The sequence below is a fragment of the Lepidothrix coronata genome, unplaced genomic scaffold (assembly GCF_001604755.1).
Source record: "Lepidothrix coronata isolate B3197 unplaced genomic scaffold, Lepidothrix_coronata-1.0 Scaffold90, whole genome shotgun sequence".
In the NCBI taxonomy this organism is placed as follows: Eukaryota; Metazoa; Chordata; class Aves; order Passeriformes; family Pipridae; genus Lepidothrix; species Lepidothrix coronata.
In genome coordinates this window covers 1,171,621-1,192,947 of record NW_016690270.1, presented here as the reverse complement: position 1 = coordinate 1,192,947, position 21,327 = coordinate 1,171,621, and the positions used below count along the sequence as shown (strand labels likewise).

At 60.2% G+C, this 21,327-nt stretch overlaps 1 protein-coding gene across 3 annotated transcripts in view; it reads left to right on the top strand.

The window, feature by feature from the left end:
* The first annotated feature begins 1,770 nt into the window (after window positions 1-1,770).
* LOC108500501 (receptor-type tyrosine-protein phosphatase V-like) overlaps window positions 1,771-21,327 on the top strand; it is a 40,179-nt gene continuing 20,622 nt past the window's right edge. For 2 of the 3 annotated variants that reach the window (XM_017821477.1, XM_017821479.1), the window contains exons 1-14: window positions 1,771-1,806; window positions 7,668-7,747; window positions 8,727-8,790; window positions 11,183-11,449; window positions 12,893-13,162; window positions 13,707-13,973; window positions 15,461-15,733; window positions 16,476-16,736; window positions 17,211-17,483; window positions 17,917-18,186; window positions 18,718-18,987; window positions 19,439-19,711; window positions 19,967-20,239; window positions 20,659-20,928. In XM_017821477.1, the coding sequence (XP_017676966.1) occupies window positions 7,682-7,747; window positions 8,727-8,790; window positions 11,183-11,449; window positions 12,893-13,162; window positions 13,707-13,973; window positions 15,461-15,733; window positions 16,476-16,736; window positions 17,211-17,483; window positions 17,917-18,186; window positions 18,718-18,987; window positions 19,439-19,711; window positions 19,967-20,239; window positions 20,659-20,928 (3,097 nt within the window). In that variant the 5' untranslated portion in view covers window positions 1,771-1,806; window positions 7,668-7,681. The remainder of the gene's footprint in view (window positions 1,807-7,667; window positions 7,748-8,726; window positions 8,791-11,182; window positions 11,450-12,892; window positions 13,163-13,706; window positions 13,974-15,460; window positions 15,734-16,475; window positions 16,737-17,210; window positions 17,484-17,916; window positions 18,187-18,717; window positions 18,988-19,438; window positions 19,712-19,966; window positions 20,240-20,658; window positions 20,929-21,327) is intronic. The other variant, XM_017821478.1, reaches the window with a different exon arrangement.

Below are 21,327 nucleotides of genomic sequence, written 5' to 3'. Positions count from 1 at the left end.
TGCAGCACCCGCCGGGTGAGGCCGAGCTCCTGCCAGCAAAGCCTTTGGCAATCGATGGCTGTAGGACCTGTGCCTGCGGCCAAGACATGTCCCAGGCAGCAACTGCTGCTGGATGGCTACAACAGTGCCCTGGGGAGCAGCCAGGCTGTGCCAACCCCAAACGTGCCTCTGCCTGGGGAGGGTGGCACTGGGGCTCCCTGCAGCTGGGCTGGGGGAGTAGAGCCCAGAGGGGTTCCCCCAACTGCTCCTGTGAAGAAGCAGAACTGCTTCTGCTGGGGGCTGGATGCAGAAAGCTGCAGGCACTGCTGACAGCGGATGAGACGGGCTCGTGTTGTGTTTGGCTCCAGGAGCTGTGGGAGATGCCAGGGAGAAGCTGAGGAGCTGCATAAGCAGGCACTGCCAAGGCTGCAGCCATGCTGTGGGGACAGGAGCAGCCCTGGGTGCCACCCGCCAGCTCCCCGGGACTGCAATGGTGCAAAGACCTGTCCCCATGCCCTGGGACTCTCCAGCTATGGGGGTGGGCGTGGACAGGCTGTGCAAGCCTCAGTCCCGGGCTTGCAGATGGGTATGGTGATGGTGGTGTTGGCATTGCAGTGGCATTGGCATTGGCATTGGCAGTGCTGCAGGCAGCAGTCTGCTCACAGGAGATGCCAGAGAGGGACAGCAGCCAGGCAGCAAGAAGGGACAATGCCCTGCTGGCGACCTGATCTGCCGGGTGGATCTCCCTCCCATGGTCGACATGGAGAATGGGCAGGCTTTGTGTTTACTCCTCCGAAAAAAAGAGACCTTCCTCCTGAAAACAAAGCCTTTTGTGTGCAAATGAAGCCGTCAGCAGGTTTGTTTTTATACAGGAAACTTTGAACCAGAGGCTGGGCCTGGTTTCGTTTTCAGGTGGGATTTTCAGCTCGTGGCAGTATTTGGAAACTGAGCCGCTTTCCAAATTTGACGGTTGGATTTTCACATCACTGCTGAGCATGACAGAAATGTCCAGGGCTTCCTGTCACTGTCCCTCTCCCTGCTGTCTGCAGAGAGCTTTAGCCTGGCTGAGGCAGGGGGGACACCAGCAGGGACAGGTGCCTGTTTGCAGAAGGCTCTTGTCTGGTGGCTGAAATACGCGTGACCCTCCCTTGTGGGACCAGCTGCTACCCATTCACCAGGGTGAGGATAAGAGCCATCCTGGACAAGCTCTTGGGATGCTCCTGAGCCAACACAGCAGCTTCTCTGAATCTCCTTTGATGTGGGACTGAGGAGGTCAGGATGCTTTCACTTCAGGACGGTGCCTGGTCCAGTGGGGGTCGGGGCAGCAAAGCCTTAAGCAATCACAGTCCACAGACACCTTCAGGGCTGGTGCACGTGCTGGATACCTGCGCTGGCTCCATCAGAGACCTGGGGCTCTCCCTGGCCCTCTGCAGCAGCAGCAGCAGCACGAGGGGATGCTCAGCCATGTCCAAGGTCCCTGGCACCCAGCTGAACCTGCAGCATGTGGGGCAAACCCCAGCGAGGTGCAGGGGGGTGTGAGCTGTGCCCAACCTGCAGTGTGGCAGGCAGCTCCTGCCCCCCAGGAGTGCAGACCTCTGCTCTCAAGGGGCCACAGGAGACATCCCTGTCATCCCTCCTCCCCAGCATCCTGCTGCTGAGAGCTGGGCGAGCCCAGGCGGGCCTTCCCGCCGGACCAGCCCAGACTTGAGCGTCAGGGCCGTGCTCGAGCAGAGCAAACGGTAAGTGGGAGCGTGTCAGGTTGCCATCGCATGCGCCAGGCGCACGGGGACGGGCTGTGGACCACACCGGGGACACCCACCAGCTGAGGTACCGCTCCCATTCCTTGTCCCCCTCCCTCTTCCCAGATGCGCGATCAAAGCCGGGATGTGTGCGGCGAGGAAAGGAGTGCGGACCCTCCCGTGCCCTGGCACAGCGCGGGCAAACCCGATGCCACAACCCCGGGAGGGCGGCAGGGGATGGACAGCCCCTGAGTGTGGCTGTGCTGGGAGCAGAGCCTGGCACTCCACGGCTGTGCCTGCGCGGGGGTATCTCATGCCTGGGCTCCCCAGCACGGTGAAGCATGAGTGGGCACTGGGAGCTGCTTCACAGCTACTTCTTGGCTCTGTGAGTGTGGCATCCTGGCAGCACCAGGCACCTTTGCTGGCACCGCATCGCAGGGTGAGAGCAGAGCCCCACAGGGTTCCGCAGGCTGTTGACGATGGGGTGGGTGATTTTGGGGCCATCCAGGTGCTGCCCCAGCACTACTTGCAGTAGGTGTGGGGCAGGCACTGTCCAGGCTGCTCTCAGCGCTCCCCACTGAGTGCCTCTTGCCTGACCAGGGGAAGAGAAGCCCTGAGCCTGCTCAGCCCCAAGGGCGGCACCCGCGCCCCGGGGGCACAGAGCAGGTCTGCCCGGCTCTGCCGGCTTTGGGCGTGCCCGAGTCACCGCAGCCCTGCGCTTCCCAGCTCTGCAGGCGCCTGGCTCGCACCCACAGGCATCCCGGGCTCAGCTGCCAGGGCTTCAGCAGCGAGCAGGGGGAAGCGAAGAGCATCACTCAGGAGACGGTGACAGAGTCACTGCTGCCACTCCTGGCTGTCCCCCAGCCCAGACAGTGTGGCTGTGCCCTGCCTTGCAGAGGGGTGACATCCCCCACTGCCCGCCTGCCCTCCCCCCCTGCAACAAAATGGGAAGAGCTCCAAGGTCTGGAAGCGTGGGGCAGGAGGCAGCAGCAGCGCTGGCAGGGCTCCACGTGGGAATGATTAAACACTTGCAAGAAGAAGCATCCCAGTGCTCTAGGCTTTAGGGCTGGAGAACCTTGGCGTGTGAACCTTGCAGAGACAGAAGTCCCAGCAGCACCTGCATCCTCTGCAGGCTTTGCCCTGGGAGCAGCCTGTTCCCCTTGTTCCTCACTCTCAGCCCCAGGCAGCACTAGGCACCTCAGAGGTGGCAGAGGGGAGAAATCATGGCCTGGGGCAGTTCACAGTGCTGGTGGGCACCAGGAGATACCAAGGGACAGGGACTGAAGGGATGTTGTTGTTGGGCTGAGGCAGGACAGGAGCCCCAGAGCTGCTCCCAGCCCAATCCCGGTGGCACCAGTGCCCCATATCATGGGACCCCATGGCACACGTTGTCACGGGGTGCCAGGTTGGATGCACAGGGTCCTGCCCAAGGACGGATGGCAGAGCTCCCATGGGGCTGCACATCCAGACAGGGGCAGAGGCTCCTCTGTGCAGTGATTGCATTGCTCACAGCACCAGGTCATGGCTGTGCCCTCTGAGTGACAGGTTGAGTCCCTCTGGGAGCATCCTTACCCACATGCTGTCCTCCAGCAGGGACCCTGCAAGGCTCTGCCCATGCCCAGCCCTGGGAGCATCACTTGCCAATGTCACCTTGCCAGACCTTGTGACACAACTGGGACCCTTGGATGCCACAGGCACACACTCTGCTGCCCACCCTGCCCACCCTCACCCCAGCAAGTGCTTCCTAGGGAGGCACCCAGTCCCGCCAGGCATGTGGGACCATGCTCAAGCCCAGGGGATGCCTCAGTGGGGACAAGCCCAGTGCTGCCAGCTCTGGGCACCTGGAGAGGAGGCCAACGCATGGAGTGCCAAGGGGGTGGACCCTGCTCTGCTTTGGGGTTGGAACTGCCCAGGAGGACAGCCTGGAGCCTTTGCCAGGCAGGGCCTTTGCACTGTGGCTGTTGTCCCTTAGCATAAACAACACCTGACACCACAGGGATGGGCATGTTGTCAGGGGTCCTCTTTCCCGTCTCTGCTCCTGGATGATCCCTCCAGGGCACGGGGCAAGGACGGTCTCCCATGCTGGGGCTCTGGCCCTTGCCAGAGGTGGTGGCTTGACTGCACAGTGCCATGGTCTCCTCACAGCTCTGGCCAGCCGAGCTCTCCAGTCCCCGCAGTCGGCGGGACGTCCCCACCCCCCTGTGCCTTGTGGTAGCATTCGCTGCTTCGCGGAAAATGTGATGACTCGGCAGCCTCTGAGTTTCCAGGCCTGGTTCCAGCTGCTGGGTGGAGAAACCTTCTGCAGTCGTCTTTGGGTTTGGCACAGCTGAAGGCTACACTGTTGGGGGGACCGAAGGGGAGATCTGGCATCCCCAGCTCAAGGAGGACTCTCTCTCTCGCTGTCCCTACCTGTGGTGGCATGGTGTCACTGGGGTGGCTGTGGCAGTGCTGGCATGGGATGAGCAGTTTCTGTCCCCTATGGAGGCTGCCAAGTGCTGTGGCACCAGGGACGGGGCCTGGGTTTGGCTCCCAGCAGTGCTTTGGGCTGTTTCCACTGCAGGCACAGCCCAAACTCCCTGAGCTCAGGGAGCACAGCCACTGGGATCCGAGGTTAAATAAGTGGGGCTAGTTTGGAGGTGTGTTCCCATGGCAGGGGGGTGACAGCTCAGTGTGCCCTGTGATGGGTCACCAGCAGCATGCAGAGGCTGAGAAACCTGCTGGGACACCTCCTGGCCCATGCTCAGAGGCCAATCCCATCCTGGTGGGCAGCAAGGCATCCCCCAAGGCCATCCTCATGCCAAGTGGGGAGTCACCTCTCCTCCTGGATGGGGAGATGTGGGGCAGGGGCATAGCATGGCAGCAGGATCCAAGGGGACAGAGACACTGTGCTTCAGGAATCCCTGCTTGGCTGCCCAGCCCAGAGACCAGGGAGGGTAGAACAGACCCTTTGCTCCCTGGGCAAGCCAGTGTCTGGAGAAACTGCCTCAGTGGGGGAGTTGTGCCCTCACCCAAGGCTGCAACAGTAGAGGTTGGTTTCCAACAAGCTCCGGAGATGCCACATCCCACCCTTGTGACACCATCAGAGTGGCTGGAGGTGGAGATGGCCAGCTTTGCAGACAGGCTGGTGCAGGGGCACCGAGGCTGTGCCCGGGCAGGTGCAGTGAGTACACAAGGGCTCAGCTTCTCCCCAGCTGGGCAGGGCAGGCACAACCCAGCTGGAGTTTCCCAGGACTCCAGTGACTGGGTTTTCCCTCTTGCTGGCCTGGGGCTGCTCTTTGGTGTGCTTTGAAGCTAGAGGAGCCCCACCTTGATGCTGTAGCCTGGAAAAACCTCCTGTCTGTGCCACTACTGAATGTGACACTGCCTTTGACACTGGGGCATGCAACACCTCTTCACAGAGTTTTCCTTGATAATCAAGGGTCCCTCCCGCCCCATGCCCCTGGATCACAATTCCCAGCCCACTAAGGCCCTCCATCCTCACCTCCAACCCCTGCTTCATCAGCCAGCTCTGCCATCACCTGCCATGCTCCAGGGACACCACATGATCCCCAGCCTTCACTGCCTGCACTGCCTCTGCCCCAGCCATCCTCCAGGTGACCCTCCAGGCTGCTCATGGCAGCAAACAGCTCCATGCTCCCCATCCAAAGTGGGACCACCTCTGCTGACAGCCTCTACCCTGCCATGGACCCCTGTGGGGACATCCACCGAAAGCCTCTTTGCAAATGTGTCTTGGGGACCAGCCAGCTGTAACCTCCTCAATCCCATTCTGGGCCCCTGGGTAAACCTGGCAAGCCCTCGCTGCAGCGGGGAGCTCCAGCCTCCTCCCAGCTGGCTGCAGCCACCCAGCTCTGGAAAGGGGCCTTTAAAAACAGTCCCCAGCCCACTGGAGACAACAGCAGCCAACTCCAAACCTCCCCTCGCCTGGGTCCTGGAGGGGGACCCTCTCCCCATTCATCTCAGTGGCTGGAGGACGTCATCCCCAGTGCCCCTGAGCACCCACCTTGCACTCAGCTCCCTGTCACGCCAGTGTCTGGCAGCAGGGATGGGGGGCTGCAGAGCTGGCTGTGCACTGGTTCATGGGTCAGCCCCATCACCTCAGGTGCTGGTGGACCTCAGCCCCAAATGCTTATTTCTGAGAGGAAACCTTGGGGACTTCCAAGAGCCAGAGCTCTTTTCCACGGGCATCCATCCATGGGAGAGGGTGCAGCCATGGTATTTTTTGCATTCAGCCCTTGGAGCTGCTGGCATTAAGGGTTAAAAATCTTGTGTGTGCTGAAGCCAAGGCATCACATTCTGCTGCCTCCCTGATCTCTGTGTCCCTCACTGCTGGGCTGAGCTGCAGGGCCAGGGTTCCTTTACCCTCAGCCTGCTCCAGGCAGGGGACTGGACCTCTGCAGAGACGTGACTGTGACCACGGACCCGAACTCCTGGCACCAGTTCCATTTGGCCAGGACCTGGGAAATTAACTGTCACCCATGCAAAGTGAAGGGGCCTCGTGCTCTCTAGCCCCTTTCCAGCTGGGTCTATCAGCCTGGGGGCTGCCAGAAGGGTTGGGCGATGGACCTGGGGTTGGAGATGGGTCCTAGACCAGGTTCCTTGCATCCCACTCGCTTCTCAATTGTGTTCAAGAGCTGGGGCTTTCCATGTCTTTGTCCAGGCACTGTGGGTTGCTCTGTCTATCACAGATCCCACTTGATAAACCTCTGAGGTTTTTGGCAAGGGATTCTGCTGTTCCAAAGAGCAGATGGGGGATGTGTCCCACCCTGACAGCTTGGTGGTTCAGAGCAATGAGCAGAGCTTGAATAGCCCCTGTTGGTGGCCGTACTGGCTACTGTGACAGACTCCCACGGCCACAAAGGCTGCACTGGCTTCCGGACTGATGCATCACTGAACCTCTTCCAGCACTGTCCCAGATCTCCAGCGCTGATGTGAAGCCAATGGCATCTCTGCTCTGAATCAGAGCTGGCGTCCTGCCACGCTTTGCACAGACACCGCACAGCACCGCACAGCACAGCCCTGCCCGCAGCAGGGCAGGCACAGACTGCTCCCCACAGCAACCCCCCAAAGCACAGTGCCCACACAGCCCGGGCACAGGGCACGGCTCACCCCAGCCACCCCCTTAGATGGCCAAAGCGTGGTCCAGGCGTCTCTGGGCTCGCGGGATGCAGGGCCCAGGAGCCTCACAGTGTGCACCCCCTGTCCCAGCCTGCAGGCCGCTGTGTTAAGGGCATCGCACAGAGACACCCCCCAGTCCCTGCCCCTCGACGTACCCAAACCCCCGTTCCACAGCCGCAACTGCGCAGGAATTAATGCACACAGAGCTGAAAGCGCGAGCAGAGAGCGAGCCCAGGGTGCACAGCACCCCGCGGCCACACTCGTGCCCTCGCTCCCTCCAGCATCGCAGCCCAGCCATGCGCCCTCCTCCCCTCCCTCCCCGCGCCGGGGGCTGGTTCGGGAGCTCCCTCCCAGCCCGGAGCCGCCGTCAGTCCCGTCCTGTCTCCTCCCCTGCCGCTCCTCCCGCTCCAGCTCCCCCAGCTCTGCCGAGCTCTTGCTGATGCCAGAGCGGGCTCCAGCCCCGCAGAGCCCCCGCGAGCCCCCCCGCCCCAGCGCCCCGGCCGGCAGCTCTGCCCGCAGCCCGCACCCGCCCGAGAGTCACCGCAGAGGGGCACGGACCCGCGGGGACAACAACAAATGCGCCCGGCGAGAGGCAGCCGCCCCCGCTGGGCTCCTCCCGGGCCGGAGGCGAGCTCTGCCCCTGCCCAGGGACAGCGGGCCCGGCCGGGGTGCCACGCACTGCCTGGTCCCCAGTGATGTCATCTTGTCACCCGCGCTCGGAAAGCATGTGGGGACGCGGCTCCTGGCTGCCGTGGGAGAAGGGGCTGGCTGGGGACAGCCACTGCTAAGACGCTGACCCCACCCCCGCCGACTTGTCATCCCTCTCATCTGCAGCCACCCAGGTCCCCATGAGGCCACCGCTGCTGCCGCTGCTGGTGCTGTGGGTGCCGCGGCTCCCGGGGACCCCGGCAGAGGTAAGCGCTTGGCTCCCCCAGCCCCTCTGGCTCCGCAGCTCTCGGCTCCCAGCTCGCGAGGGGCTCCGCACAGCCCTGCCCCGCCGGGGGCACCGCTCTGGGCTCCTCTCACCGGTGCGGCTGCGCCACATCAGCGGCGTTCGCGGTCCCGAGCTCCGCTGCCCCCCCGCTGCCCCCCGGCCGCAGCGCCCGGGACCGCAGCGTGTCCCCGCTGCCATGGCTGCGCGGATCCTCGCCCGGGAATGGCCCGGCTGCTGTCCCGGGGGTCCCCCGCCCCTTTGTTCTCCTCTCCCAAAAGCCCTGCAGTCGGTGGGGAGCCAGGACGAGTCTGCCCGTGGAGCCGAGGGGAAGGAATGCCAGGAAGACGATGGCTTTTTGCGGGACAAGGAGTGGGCAGAGACGTTTCCTTTAACACGGGGGGAACTGACGCCAGCCCAAAGCAGGGCACACCCTGCTGGGAGCAGGCTGCGAGCAGACGGGTGTCCCTGCTGCCAGGGGAGAGTACTGGGGGCTCCGGGAGCTCTGTGCAGCCCGCGGGGGGTCTGGGGTCCCTCCATCCTCCCCCCATGGCGGTGGGAAGGAGATGTGCCTGTACAGGGAATGAGATTGCCAGAGCCTGTCCAGAGCTCACTCCCTTCCTCTCCAGACCTCCCTGTGCCCTGGCTGGTTGGGGGGGGGTCTTCCCCTGTGGACATGGCCTGTTGGTCTGCAGCCCCAGGCCCCACACGAAAGGCCAGGGCAGCTCACAAGCTGCATCTGCTGAGTCTGTCTCCCTGCCTTGGCTAGGGGAGGCAGGGTGACAAGTAACACAAGCTCTCCTGGGGAAAGGGGTCACAGCCCACAGATGCCATGTCAGGGTGGGACCTCTGCCTGGCCAGCCTGACCCCTGGCCTGGCACAGGACACCTCTCCCAGGCATTGGTCTCAGCTCAGCCCCCCTCACTTTGCCCCTCTCTCACTTGACATCTTCAATCCCCCAGGGTGAGGGATGCAACCAGACAGCACAGGCATGGCTGGAGGGACAGGACACACGTGGTGACAGAGGTAAGTCCCAGGCTGAGGAAGGAGGGATGGTCTCTGTGCCTGGAGCAGTGAGATGAGCAGATGTGCTGGGCCAGGACTCTTGAAGTTGAGAGTAGCTTTGTAAATACTCTGCTTTAGGCTTACTACAGGCTGCAGATCATGGCCAGGGAAGGGGAAGAGTCAGCCCCATCCCCCTCCAGCAACCAGCCATATGGGGGGCACTGTGAGAGATGGACAAGGCTCCAAGCTCTCTCCTTCCACAGAGCATCAGGTGGGTTCAGCAACAGCACAGACATAGGTACCCTGCTCAGAGCCCCTGCAGTTGCCCAGGCAGGATCATAGTCCATAAGGCAGCTCCATGGCTGCTGTGGGCCTGGAGCCAGTGCGGTACCCACATGGCACCAGCCTGTGCCAGTGAGAACTCTCCTAGATGAACCACAGGCACCTGTCAGGGCACGAGGTGTACCTGGGTGAGGCTGTCTGTGATGTGGTTAGTGGAGCTTACCTGTGGGGTCAGGGGCTTTGGGGCCACAGGGTGCCTCTTGCCCATTCTAGGTACATTTGTGCTGCAGATGTGAGGAAGGTGACAGAGGGAGGCAGGCAATGAGGCTGGTGGAAACCCAAGAGAAGCAGAGAAATGTGGGTGGAGAATTCATACCTTCATAAATAAGATAAGAAAGAGCCTGCAGTGACAAACGATCCCTGCTTGAACTCCACAGGGCAGGGCACAGTCCCGTGGGCTGCCTAAGGGAGGAGGTCAGATGTGCCCTGTGCTCTGGGTGTCTGCTAACAGGGAGGGGAGCCCAGGGCAGCTGGCCCAGGTAAAGACATCTGACCCATGGGCACCCAGCTACACTCAGCTAACCCCTCCTGAGCAGTCTGATCCTAAATCTGCACTTGAACTACTCAGGGATGGTGCTGAAAAGGCCTTTCCCAGGGGCACTACCTGCTCCTATTTGTGTTCATCTGATGTCCCCAGGTCCTTTTGCCCTCGCCTGCTGAGTGAAGCTCTCAGCATTGCAGCAGGCTCCAAACCACAGGATTGCATGGAAAAGAAGTGGAACATAGTTCTGGAAGTGTTCAGATCAGTGGGAAAGACACACACAACTCCTGAACTGTGCCAAAGGTGCCCCTGCCCCGGGCTCACCCCACACTGCTCCTCCCTGACTGTGTAAAGGCCACCCCTGGGGCGACCTCTGGGGCAGTCACTGTGCTTGGTTTGAGCTTTCTTGCTGCACCAGACCCCACGTAAGCCTGTCACAACATGTTGCACACCATAAATTTTAAGTGCTAATTATTACACAAATGTCGTACTAGCACTTAGAGCTGTTCTGTCATTTTCCAAAGGCTGAGAGCAGTAGAGAGTTCATGGATGTGGCACTTGGGGACATGGGTTAGTGCTGGACTTGGCAGTTCTGGGGAAATGCTTAGAGGGCTTTTCCAACCTTTGGAAAAGTGATTCTGTGACTCACAGCTAGGCTGGGGATGGGGGTGCCTGAAAATCTGCTAGAGGCATTGGGAGGCAGACATGGAGCCTACCCAGGTCAGCTGCCAGCTTGGCCCTGACAGACAGGTCGTGCCTGGCTCCTGTTGTGTAGATGGTTCCTCAGCAGCTCAAAGGGCAGGGACTCAATAGCAGTTTTGGCCACTGACCCACCAATAAGGCCAAGCCCTGTACCCCACTTCCCTGCCCCCAGATGCTCTCCATGGGGATGCCATAGCGCAGGCCCCGCAGCCCCAGTGCACTGACCTCACTGCTGCAGCAGGAACACCTCAGCAGGGCCTGCAGCCAGGCTGGCCCCACATTTCCTCCACATACACAGTGTCCCACTCTTCCCATTCACCTCTACCCTGGGCAGAACAGGAGGGACTCAATGTCTGGATCCCCCCAGAGGAGCCTTTGTCCCCCAACTGTGTCAGACCCCACACAGAAGCAGAGACTGTTGCAGGGAACGTAATGGCCCCCCTGCCATTTCCATCCTGCCCCCTCACTGGCCACTGTCTTGCTTCTCCGTGGACACAGAGCCCTTCAACATCTTTTCTGGGGGCTCAAGCCAACCAAGGTGGCAAGCAGTGGATTATACCCAGCCAGGGAACTTCTCTGCCTTAAATCAGGGCTCTCTGGACAAAACACACGATGAACTGAAGCCTTCTGGTCTTTCTCCAACGGAGCAGATGCTCCACACTTTGGAGCATCTCTTTCACATCTCCCTTTGACCTCAGTCCGTGGAGGTTTCTGAGCATTCTTGTGTTTTCCCAAAGGCTGTTCAGAGCCCTCGGTGTCGGGGGGCCTGACCAAAGCAGGACAGCGTCCATGGTGGTGGCTGGTGCCCGGTGTACCACAGCAAGGGTGGGTGGGCTGGGAGCTGGCTCTGCAGGCTCCCTGTTGACAGTTTTGGATTTGCCTCTGCAGGCACCCTCCTGAACGTCAGCGTGAGTGACCATGGCCGGTCAGACTCCCTCCTTGTGTCCTGGGATGAGCCAGAGGAAGGTGCCAAGGGATATTCGCTCGCCCTCTCCTCCCTGGGGTCAGGCAGGCCGCTGCAGAATGGCTCTGCTGGGCCCAACGCCACCAGCTTCTGGTTCCACGGGCTGACCCCTGGCACACGCTACGAGATCGAGGTGACAGCCACGCTGGCCTGCATGGAGACTATCAGCCAGACCATCACAGCTCAGACAAGTAAGGGCTCTACAGGGACTGCAGAGGGTCTCAGGGCTCCTGCCAATACCATTGTGCTGCTTTGGAGGGTGCCGAGCCCAGGTCTGTTTGGAGTCCCACTAGTTCGTGGGGAGGTTGGGCTTTTCCTCACTTCCACCAGAACTAGGGTCCTTTTGTGGTCCCCAGAGTCCCAGGGGTCATTCCCTCATCCTTGTGGAGGAAGGGTCCTGTCCCTGCACCTTGCATGGGCAGGGTTTATGCTGTGTCCTCTCCTAAAATAATGTAGCTAATGGTGGACCAGCCCATAATGTGGCCTGCAGAGAGCTGGGGGGTGGAAAATGTCATGCCTGGAGGTCTAGAAAGGGCTATGAGGAAGGAGCATCTGCTCTACAATTTTGGCACATCTCCATCATTTACAACTCACCCCTCAAGTCTTGCTCTGCACCCTCCCTGGCTGATTCCAAGGTCTGGGGAAGGGAACAGGGCTGGTGGCTCAACAGCTCAGGTCAGGATGGCAGCCCTTGCCTGCACCTCTCCAGAAGATCCTTGAGTAAAGCAGTGCAGGTGAAGGTGGAAAACCTAGAAAAGGAGGATAGAGCTGAAGGAGATTGGACAGCTGGACAGATTGGAAGGGCTGGTGTCAGGCAACAGTGAAAGGAGCAGGAGCTGGTTCTCATGGGAAGGCAGGTGGCAGGACCCACGGGGCCAGCAGGAACAGAGGACCTGTTAGCAGATGAGCTCCCAGGTAAGCAATGATGGCTTCACTGTGTGTGCTGTCCCTGACTAAGCCTCCCCGCTCAGTTCAGAGTAACTGCTGAGACTGATCCAAAGGGGATGGTGCACCCCACACCACCCACGGGAGGTTGGTGAGAGGTCAGGGAGGTGATAGGGCTGTGCTTGGGGGATCCTTCCTGGAGTCCCATTGCTATGGAAGACAGGCCGAGAGAGGTGGGGTTGTTCAGCCTAGATAGGAGAAGGCTCCAGGGTGACCTTAGAGTCCCTTCTAGTAGCTAAAGGAACTTTAAAATAGAGAGAGAGGGACTTTTTACATGGGCATATAGTGGCAGGACAAGAGGGAACAGTTTTAAACTGACAGAGAAGAGGTTTAGGTTAGATGTTAAAAAGAAATTGTTCACTGTGGGGTTGGTGAGGCCCTGGCACAGGTTGCTGTGGTTGCCCCATCCCTGGAAGTGTCCAAGGCAAGGCTGGATGGGGCTTGGAGCCACCTATTCTAGTGGAAGGTGTCCCTGCTCATGGCAGGAGGAGGCTGGAACGAGCTGAGCTTTAAGGTCCCTTCCAACCCAAACCATTCCACAATCCTCAGATCGGATCCTGCGGAGCTGGCTGCCAGGACCTCACCAGGCAAAGGCCAACGTTCCACCAAGCCTGTGGGACAACTCGCCAGGTCAGGCACTCCCAGGCAGCCAGCCAACACTGTCTTGTGCCATGTCATGTGTGATGCAGGTCCGTCACCCGTCCGCAACCTGAGCCTGAGCAGTGGCGGGAGCTCGGCCTCGCTGAGGGCGGCCTGGGCGCACGGCCCGGGGCAGCGCGAGGGCTACGGCCTGGCCCTGTACCACAGCGACTCCCAGGCGCTGGTGAGGAACGTGTCCATCCCGCCCAGCGCCTCCACCTTCCTGTTCGACGGGTTGCTGGCCGGCAGCGAGTACGCCTTGAAGGTCAGCACGCTGACTGGGTCCAGCCAGGCCAGCACCAGTGTCCACCAGTGGACAGGTAGGGAGTGATGGGTGTGCCTGCCCCAAGGAGGAAGGGGTGGGAGAAAGGCAGGAGGCACGCAGAGCATGTGCTTGCTGGGCTCGCAGAGGTGGGGAGGAGGCTTGTGTAGGATGGCAGCAGCTGAGGGTGTTTCATGTCCCCGCTGTGAGCGCAGTGTCTGGGCCAAGGGGAAAACTTCACACCTTGGGCCTGCCTTGCAGCGCCCACAGCTTGGGTTTGTGTGTTCCCAAGGGAGAGGGGCAGTCTGGTGGATCCTGGATCTCTTGGCTAGCGAGAGCTGCAGGAATGCTGCATTGCCCAGGCTGCCACCCCCTCAGCCCTGCAGCCTGAAAGAGCATGACAGCATGGAAGGACCTCAAGAGCCCCCCAGCCAACCTGGGAGGGGACATGAGAGGGACATCCCTCAGCCGACCCCTGCCAGACCTTCAGCCCCCATGCCATAGAGAGCAGCTGTGGTCACAGTGGGCCCCTGGGAGAGAGGAGGGTCCAGGGAGGCCCAGCTCCATTGCTGAACTTCGCTGCCTCCTGCTCTTCCCCTCAGCTCCCTCCATCCCCACCCAGCTGAGGCTCAGCCCGGGCTCCAGCACCAGCCTCGTCGCCTCCTGGGCAGGGGCTGCGGGGGCTGCCTGGCTGCACCTTGAGCTCCGCAACCTCCTCACCCAGACGGTCACCACGACCCTGTCAGCCAGGAGGGGCCTCACCAGCTACACCTTCCAGCATCTGCACCCCGGCACCCAGTACTGGCTGGGGCTCAGCGCCACAGCCGGGCCCTACACTGTAGTGGGACCCAATGCCACTGCCTGGACATGTGAGTATGATGGCCAGGGACGGGGGAGGACCTTGGTGGCCCCGACTTTCGCCCTGTCTCTGGTGCAGCCTCTGAATCTGAAGGCCTCCTGCCAGAGCCCTGGGTGCACAGGGTGATTCTGCTTGGACTTGGCCTAAAGCCACTCCAGGACCCAGCTCTGGGATGCTGCTGTACTGGGGCCAGTGAATCCCTGCAGCAGGCAGATTCCCAGCGCTGGCCCGCTTTTCTCCCTGGGTTGCAGTGGGATCAGCCTGTGGTCCCTCCCCAAGAGCAGATCCCACTGGTTTTCAATGCAGCTGGGCCTGGGCTCTCATTGCCTCAGGGCTGTACAAGGGCTGCAGAAAAAATGAGGCAAGAGGACAGCAGTTGAGCTAGTTTGAACTGGAGGCTTCTGGAGGGCCTTATAAAAGAGCAAGAAAGACTTTTTACATGGGCAGACAGTGATAGGGTTTGAGGGGAGTGATTTTAAACTAAAATAGGAGAGATTTAGATTAGATGTTAGGAAGACATTCTTCCCTCTGAGGGTGGCGAGGCCCTGGCACAGGTTGCCCAGAGAAGCTGTGTCTGCCCTCTCCCTGTAAGTGTTCAAGGCCAGGCTGGACAGGGCTTAGAGCCATCTAGTCTAGTGGCAGCCCTCCCAGAGCCTGCTATTGCACCGTTCCCCCATCCTCCTCCCGGCTCTGTCCTCAGGCTGACAAGGGCCTTGAGAGAAGGGAACTTCCACCACCACAGCCCTGATTTGTTGCCAACACCACGTCCATAGCACTGCAAACAGTTCCATTCCCAGACTTGCTAGCCCAGATGTTCCCAGGAGAACCAGGGGGGAAATGAAGAGGGCAAGCCCAGCCTCCTGGGCAGAGCAGATTCACACCAAACGCTGAGGAAGCACTGGCCCTCAAATGATGGAGGTGCCAAGCTGCAGACTCAGAGCTGCTGTGGCCAGTGACTCGTCCTGGCCCTGGTGAGACAGGGGTCAGACATGTACCCTGGGAGGACCTGGGTGCCACCAGGTGTCAAGACTCAGCTTCTTCCTGCTTCACCTGGGAAGCTGGAGCCTGCTCCCTGCTGACTCTGCAGCTGGGATTTCGGAAGGCCTCTGCAGCTGGTTTTCTGCTGTGAAGTGAAGCTGGTTCTTGCTGTTGCTGTCTGCAGCTCTGACCTGCTCCACTGAACAAAATTCCCCTGTGCCAGACACATGAGCCAGGGGCATCTGGCCAGGAGTTCAGTCCAGGCCAGTTCCTGAGAATATCAGCAAGCTCATGGTGGGATGAGAGTGGAGTGGAGCGGACTTTTAGGAATTTCCCAGAAGGTTTGCCAGCTTTGTCTGGACTCTGCTAGTCCAGGAATGCTTGTTCTGGGGAGTGGAGACGGCATGCTCCAAAAAGAAGTCTAAGGCTGGACATAACCCTGCAGGGAATGAGGCTCTGGGTTGCGTGGGGTACAGAGCACCCCATAATCCTGATGCACACAATCCCATTCCCTTCCAGACCCCTTGAGCCCTGGCAATGTGACCCTGAGCAGTGCAGAGGAGCAGAGCTCCTTGCAGGCTCGCTGGAGCATCCCAGTGGGACACAGGGACTTCTACCTGGTGACGCTGCGAGAGGGAGAGGATGGTGTTGTGACGAGGAACATCTCCGTCGGTGGGGACAATGGTCACGTCACCTTCCATGGGCTGAGCCCTGGGAAGCAGTACTCTGTCCAGGTGATGGTGGTGGCAGGGCCATACCAGGCATCAGCCTTCAGCACAGCAGCTTGGACAGGTGAGCAGAAAGCCCATGCAAGACCCTTGAGGCCATTCCTGCTGCCTGATGGAGGGGCTGGTGCCTGGAGGGGGGCTGGGGATGAGCAGGGAGATTGTGGCAGGGACAGGGCTGTGACCTGTGGCACCTGGTCTCAAGAGTAGGTTGTGGGTCAGAGCAGCAAAATCTGCCTCCCCACAGTTCCTGGTGAGGGTGGGCTCAGAGATGCTGGGCAGGCTTATGCCAGCAAGTTTCAGGCAAAAATCAGGACAGATCCTGCTCAGTAGCCTCTGGACTCAGTGTTTGGCAGGTTCCAGGCAGCTTTCCCCCTTCCCCTTACTGCAGCTGGGTGGGTGGGCAGGGAAGCACCACCAGCCCCCCCCCCCCAGAGCAGCATCTCCCTGCACCCAGTCCTTCCTGGGTGACTTGTGGAGCCACAGTTAGTGCTGTCCCAGAGCTGACACCCTGGGAAGGGACAACTGGAGCTGTGCACAGCATGAGGAGGCACCCACCATGGTGCTGGGGGCACTAAGAGCTCTTCCTGCAGCCACGGCTGCCCCCGTATGGGATGGAGACAGCTGCAGTGTCACAGAATCACAGACCTGTTAGAGCTGGAAGGGATCTCTGGAGATCATCTAGTCCAACTCACCTGCCAAGACCAGGTCACCTAGAGCAATCTGAAAAGCAAAAAAAAAAAAATCTCGTGAAAGCAACCTGCCTGCCTGATGCACTGCCCTGTGCCGGGGTGTCCTTGTCCTTGCAGAGCCACTAGCACCATCTGGCGTGAGCCTGTCCAGCCAGGGCAGCCCCCACAGCCTGCTGGCCAGCTGGGAGGAGGCGATGGGGGAGGGCTATCTGCTGGCCCTCAGCCCTGCCGAGCACCCCGTGAAGAACAGCTCGTTGCTCAGGGGCGTCACCAGCTTCACCTACGAGGGCCTCCACCCTGGCACCCTCTACACCTTTGAGGTCAGCACCGTGGCTGGCCCCTACACATCCTCACCCCAGTGCGTCTCCAACTGGACATGTGAGTTCCACAGCCCCGGGTTCCCACCGGATCTTGCCCTTCCCCATGATGTTGTGCCACAGGGCACATGACAGCGAGTGTCTTCTGCAGCTCCATCCAATAACTGGGCAAAAGGCTCAGGAGGAGGCAGAGCTGCTGCTGGATGTGTCTGACCCTGCTCTGTTTCCCAGTCACCAGGCACAAGGGTCAGCAGAGCCCAGTGCCCTCCTCCCCCTTCTCCTTGGTCTATCCTCCCGTGGCACTGCTCAGGCTGCCTCCGCCTTGAGCCACCTCTCCACCACCCACCACCTCGTCCAGCACCAGAACAGTCCTCTCTCTGTGCCACTTTGAACTCTATGCTGGCCCAGTCCCTGCCAAACTGGTGTCAGCAGGGGTGACGGTGGTCAAAACACCTGGATGTGGGTTTTCCCAGGGAAAGGGCTTCACTTTGGGGTTTCACTTCTGCCAGGTGACTCTGGACCTTTCCTTTTCTAGACCCTTTGCCCCCGGAGCAGCTGACCCTCAGCAATGGGGGCCACAGCACCTCTCTACAAGCCTCCTGGAGAGCACCTTCCTCTGGCAGCACTGGCTACACAGGGACCCTCCTGGAAACCAAGTCCCAGGAGTGGATCAGGAATGTGACTTTGGGGAATGACTGGACGAATGTGACCTTGGAGGACCTTGTCCCTGGGCGACAGTACACACTGGAGGTGGCTGCTGTGGCTGGACCTTACAGATCCCCTGTGCAATCAGCCACAGACTGGACATGTGAGTGTGACAGTCCTACCTCACCCTACTGCAAATTTCAACCATGTTCTGCCCGTGACAGCAGAACCCAGCACAGGAGCAGAGGGTGACCCATATATGGGGAGATGGGGAACCTGGGATAGGGGTGCATAGCCAGACAGAGTGAGAGGACAACTGGAGCTGCATTGAGCCAGTTGGACCTAAAAGGGTCTGCAGTGCAGGAGGAACCCATTAGTGAACAGAAAACATTTCCAAATGTCACCCAGGGGAATGGGGGGACCTGCTTCCCTGTTTGCTGCAGAGCAGGAGCTCTGGTTGTTCTGGGGTTTGATGTGCCAGGGCTGATTCCTGACCTAACCCCACCAGGTGCAGGCAGTGGAGCAGGACAAGTGTGTGCAGCTCCAGCTCCACACCACAACCACCTCTCACTGCCTGGGTGTCTCTTTTCTCTCAGATCCCCTGGCTCCGGCTGGCGTGACCTTGACCAACACCCGGCGCCCACTGGGGCTCTCAGCCTTCTGGGACAAGGCTGCTGGTGATGTGGACCAGTTCCACCTCCAGCTCTACAGCAAGAGCCATGCAGCACAGAGGAACATCTCAGTGGGGCCAAACACCCACAACTTCACATTCCTGGGGCTGTCCCCTGGCACTCAGTACTTCCTGAAGGTGACCGTCCTCAGTGGCCCATACAGATCCTCATCACACTTTGCCACTGAGTGGACATGTGAGTGAGAAGTATCCCCAGTCTCCTGCAGGGATGGGACATCCTGGCACTGCCTGCAAGAGTAGCAGTGACAGGGACTTGTCTGGGTGGAGGGAGGGCTCCACTGGGATGTGCAGGCTCCCTGTCTTGGGAATCAGAGCACATGTCACAGGCTGTGTGGTGGCTGTTGGGCCCCAAAAGACCCTTTTCCCCAGCTTAGATTTTCCCCAGTCAAGCTGGGGATCTCAAGGCCAGCCAGGGACTGGTGGAGAGGGATGTGAGAGAGGAAGCACAGAGACCTGTATGGGCTTTCTGCTCCCTGTCCATGGAGCAAAGCAGCCCAATGGGAGCTGAGTGCTGTCAGCACTTACCTGCTAATAGCACCCTGGGGACATGCACAGGCAGGTTGCCTTTCTCCCAGGAGAAGAGGAGAGCTGGCAGTCAGCTGCCACCACTCCTCCTTTAGCCCTGTGCAGAGGTGCAGGCTGTGCCCTGGCTTCTCCAGGTGGCTCATCCACCACTTCATGGATTTCATGCTGTGCTTTCCTCCAGATCCGCTGTCTCTGGCTAATGTGAGCGTACGGCCTGGCCGGAGACCCCAGGAGCTGCACGTGAGCTGGGTGGAGTCCGGCGGTGGCAGAGACCACTTGGTACAGCTCTCGGTGGCTGAGTCCCTGTCCGTCATCAGGAACGTGTCTGTGCCCCGTGGAGTCACCCAGCTCGACCTGGAGGGGCTGGTGCCAGGGTCCCGGTACCGCGTGGAGATCATTTCTCAGGCTGGGCCTCACCGCATCTCCTCTCAGACTGCCATTGGCTACACCGGTAGAAACACAGCTCCCCTGTTCCCATCCCCTCTCCACCTCTGGCACCCAGCCTGGCTCTGACCTGGCGAGGGGCTCGGGACCACAAGGAGGGTCCCAGGGCTGTTCTGCAGGAGAGTTCTGAGACTGTGTCCCTGCAACCCCACCGGAGCCTGTCTCCTACTCAAGGTGCTGGGTCTTTTGTGGGACCTTCTCTCACCCTGAGCCCAGCAGCTCAGTGGGTCGTGCTGTGAGCCATTGGGACAAGGGGGACTCAGGCCATGGTGGTGGTGCACTGTTGTCACCTGGGACACAGGGAGCAGCTTTGACCCGGGAGCAGCCTGCTGCTCTCAGCAGCCTTTAGATAGTGTGCTGGATGCCCACAGTCCTTCAGCTCCCAGCTTCATTCCCAACCTAGAGTCCATCCTGAGCACCTCAGGTTTGTCCCCAGTGACCCTGTTTCTCTCCCACAGTCCCACTGCCTCCTCGTTCCCTATCTGCCAGCCCTGTCAGCACTGCCTGGGCTCTGGCTGTGCACTGGGAGACTGCTCCTGGGCAGAGGGATGGATACCTGCTCAGTGTGCTCGAGGAGGGCTCTTCTGCACCACCAAGGAACCTGGAAGCGGGGAAAGACAGCACCAATGTCACTGTGCCACAGCTGGAACCAGGAACATGCTACCTTGTTGGCATCTGGGCAGTGGCTGGACCCTACCGCTCCCTCCCCAGGAACATCACCAGCTGCACAGGTCAGCATGCATGACACCCAGGGGTGACGGGGTAGGAGCACTGTGATGAGCTCTGGAATGGGATGGGATCAATGTTGGCACCCAAAGAGGGGAGGGGAAGGAAGGGAGGGGAGGAGAGGAGGGCACCCTGGCCTAGTTCCTGGTGAAGCTGACCTGTAGTCATGTCCTGTCTCACACCCTCTTTGTACCGAGATGTCTGCTTGTTCAGAACTGGATCTTTTTCTCTCCAACCGATGTGTCTGTTTTTCCTCACAGTTCCTGCAGCCCCAACAAACCTGAGCCTTACAAACCCAGGCAGTTCCTCAGAGCTTTACACATCCTGGAATAAGCCCCCTGGCAGGAGGGACCACTACCGCATTACCCTGTATAGCCTCAGCACCCAGAGCAGGGTGCAGGTCCAGACCTTGAGTCCAGATGCCCAGAACATCACCTGGACTCACCTGGAGGCAGGCAGCAGGTTTGCTGTGCAGGTCACTGCTGTGAAAGGCTCGTTAGAAGCCTCTTCCATCAACGTCACCCAATGGACACGTGAGTCTGATTGGTTGGGTTGGGCATAGTGCTCCAGTGTGCCCCAGAGCCCCCCTCCCCCTGAGCCTTGCAGAGCACCCACTGCCACCTGCCCCATCCCAAACCATCCCTGCTGTGCCCCAGAGCCTCCACCTGAGCTTTCCAAAGCATGCAATGCCACCTTCCCCATCCCAAGCCATTCACACTGTGCCCATAGCTTCTATGTAATGGTCCCACCTTTCTGCTCACTGTCCTCATTCCATCCTTGACACGGAGCCAATCCCCCCACCCCCCTCAGAGGCTCAGGGTATCTCCCCTGTCATGTCCAGCTGCAGATCCCAGGGATGCTGCGCTCACAGCCATGTGCCCTGCCTGCCTGTTTGTGCCCAGGCTCCTATTCAGAGGATCTCTGGGCTGACTGTCTCCCTGTTGCTTTCCAGATCCCTTGGCCCCTGCCAACCTCACCCTGGGCAGCCCCTCAGCCTGGGTGCTGTTGGCCTCCTGGGCAGCAGCAGGGCAAGGAGCAGAAGGCTTCGTGGTGGATGTCTATGACACAGCCTCTGGCACTCACGTCGGGCACACGGTGCTGGGAGGCAACGCCAGGAGTCACATCTTCAGGAGCCTGAGCCCTGGCACCCTCTACAGCGTGGCAGTGAGGGCCACAGCTGGGCCCTTCCACGCCAGCGCCCCCAACCTCACCCACTGCACACGTGAGTGTGATGCTCTCCTTGCAGCCAGGTGTCCTTCACCAGACCTTCCCTTCCCAGTTTGGTCAGAGGCTATACTGGTGCAGCCCTCCTGCTCTCCTCTCCCACCCACGCAAGCACCCAGTGCTTATTCCCTGCCTGGATGCATCATGAGGAGCCTGTGCATGATCCTGTGCCACCCCCATCCCTGGTAACCACCCACAGCAACCCACAGTCTCAGGGAGGAGGCAGCTGCCACAGAGTCAAGGGCACAGCCAGCCCACGGGACCTCATAGAGCTGACCCAGCTCCTGCAGCACAGGCTTGGCACAGACATGGAGCATCTCCTATCCCTCAGCTCAGATGTGGCCCCTGGCAGTGACTTGTGTTTCCTCCCCAGGTCCACTGCCCCCGACTGCCGTGC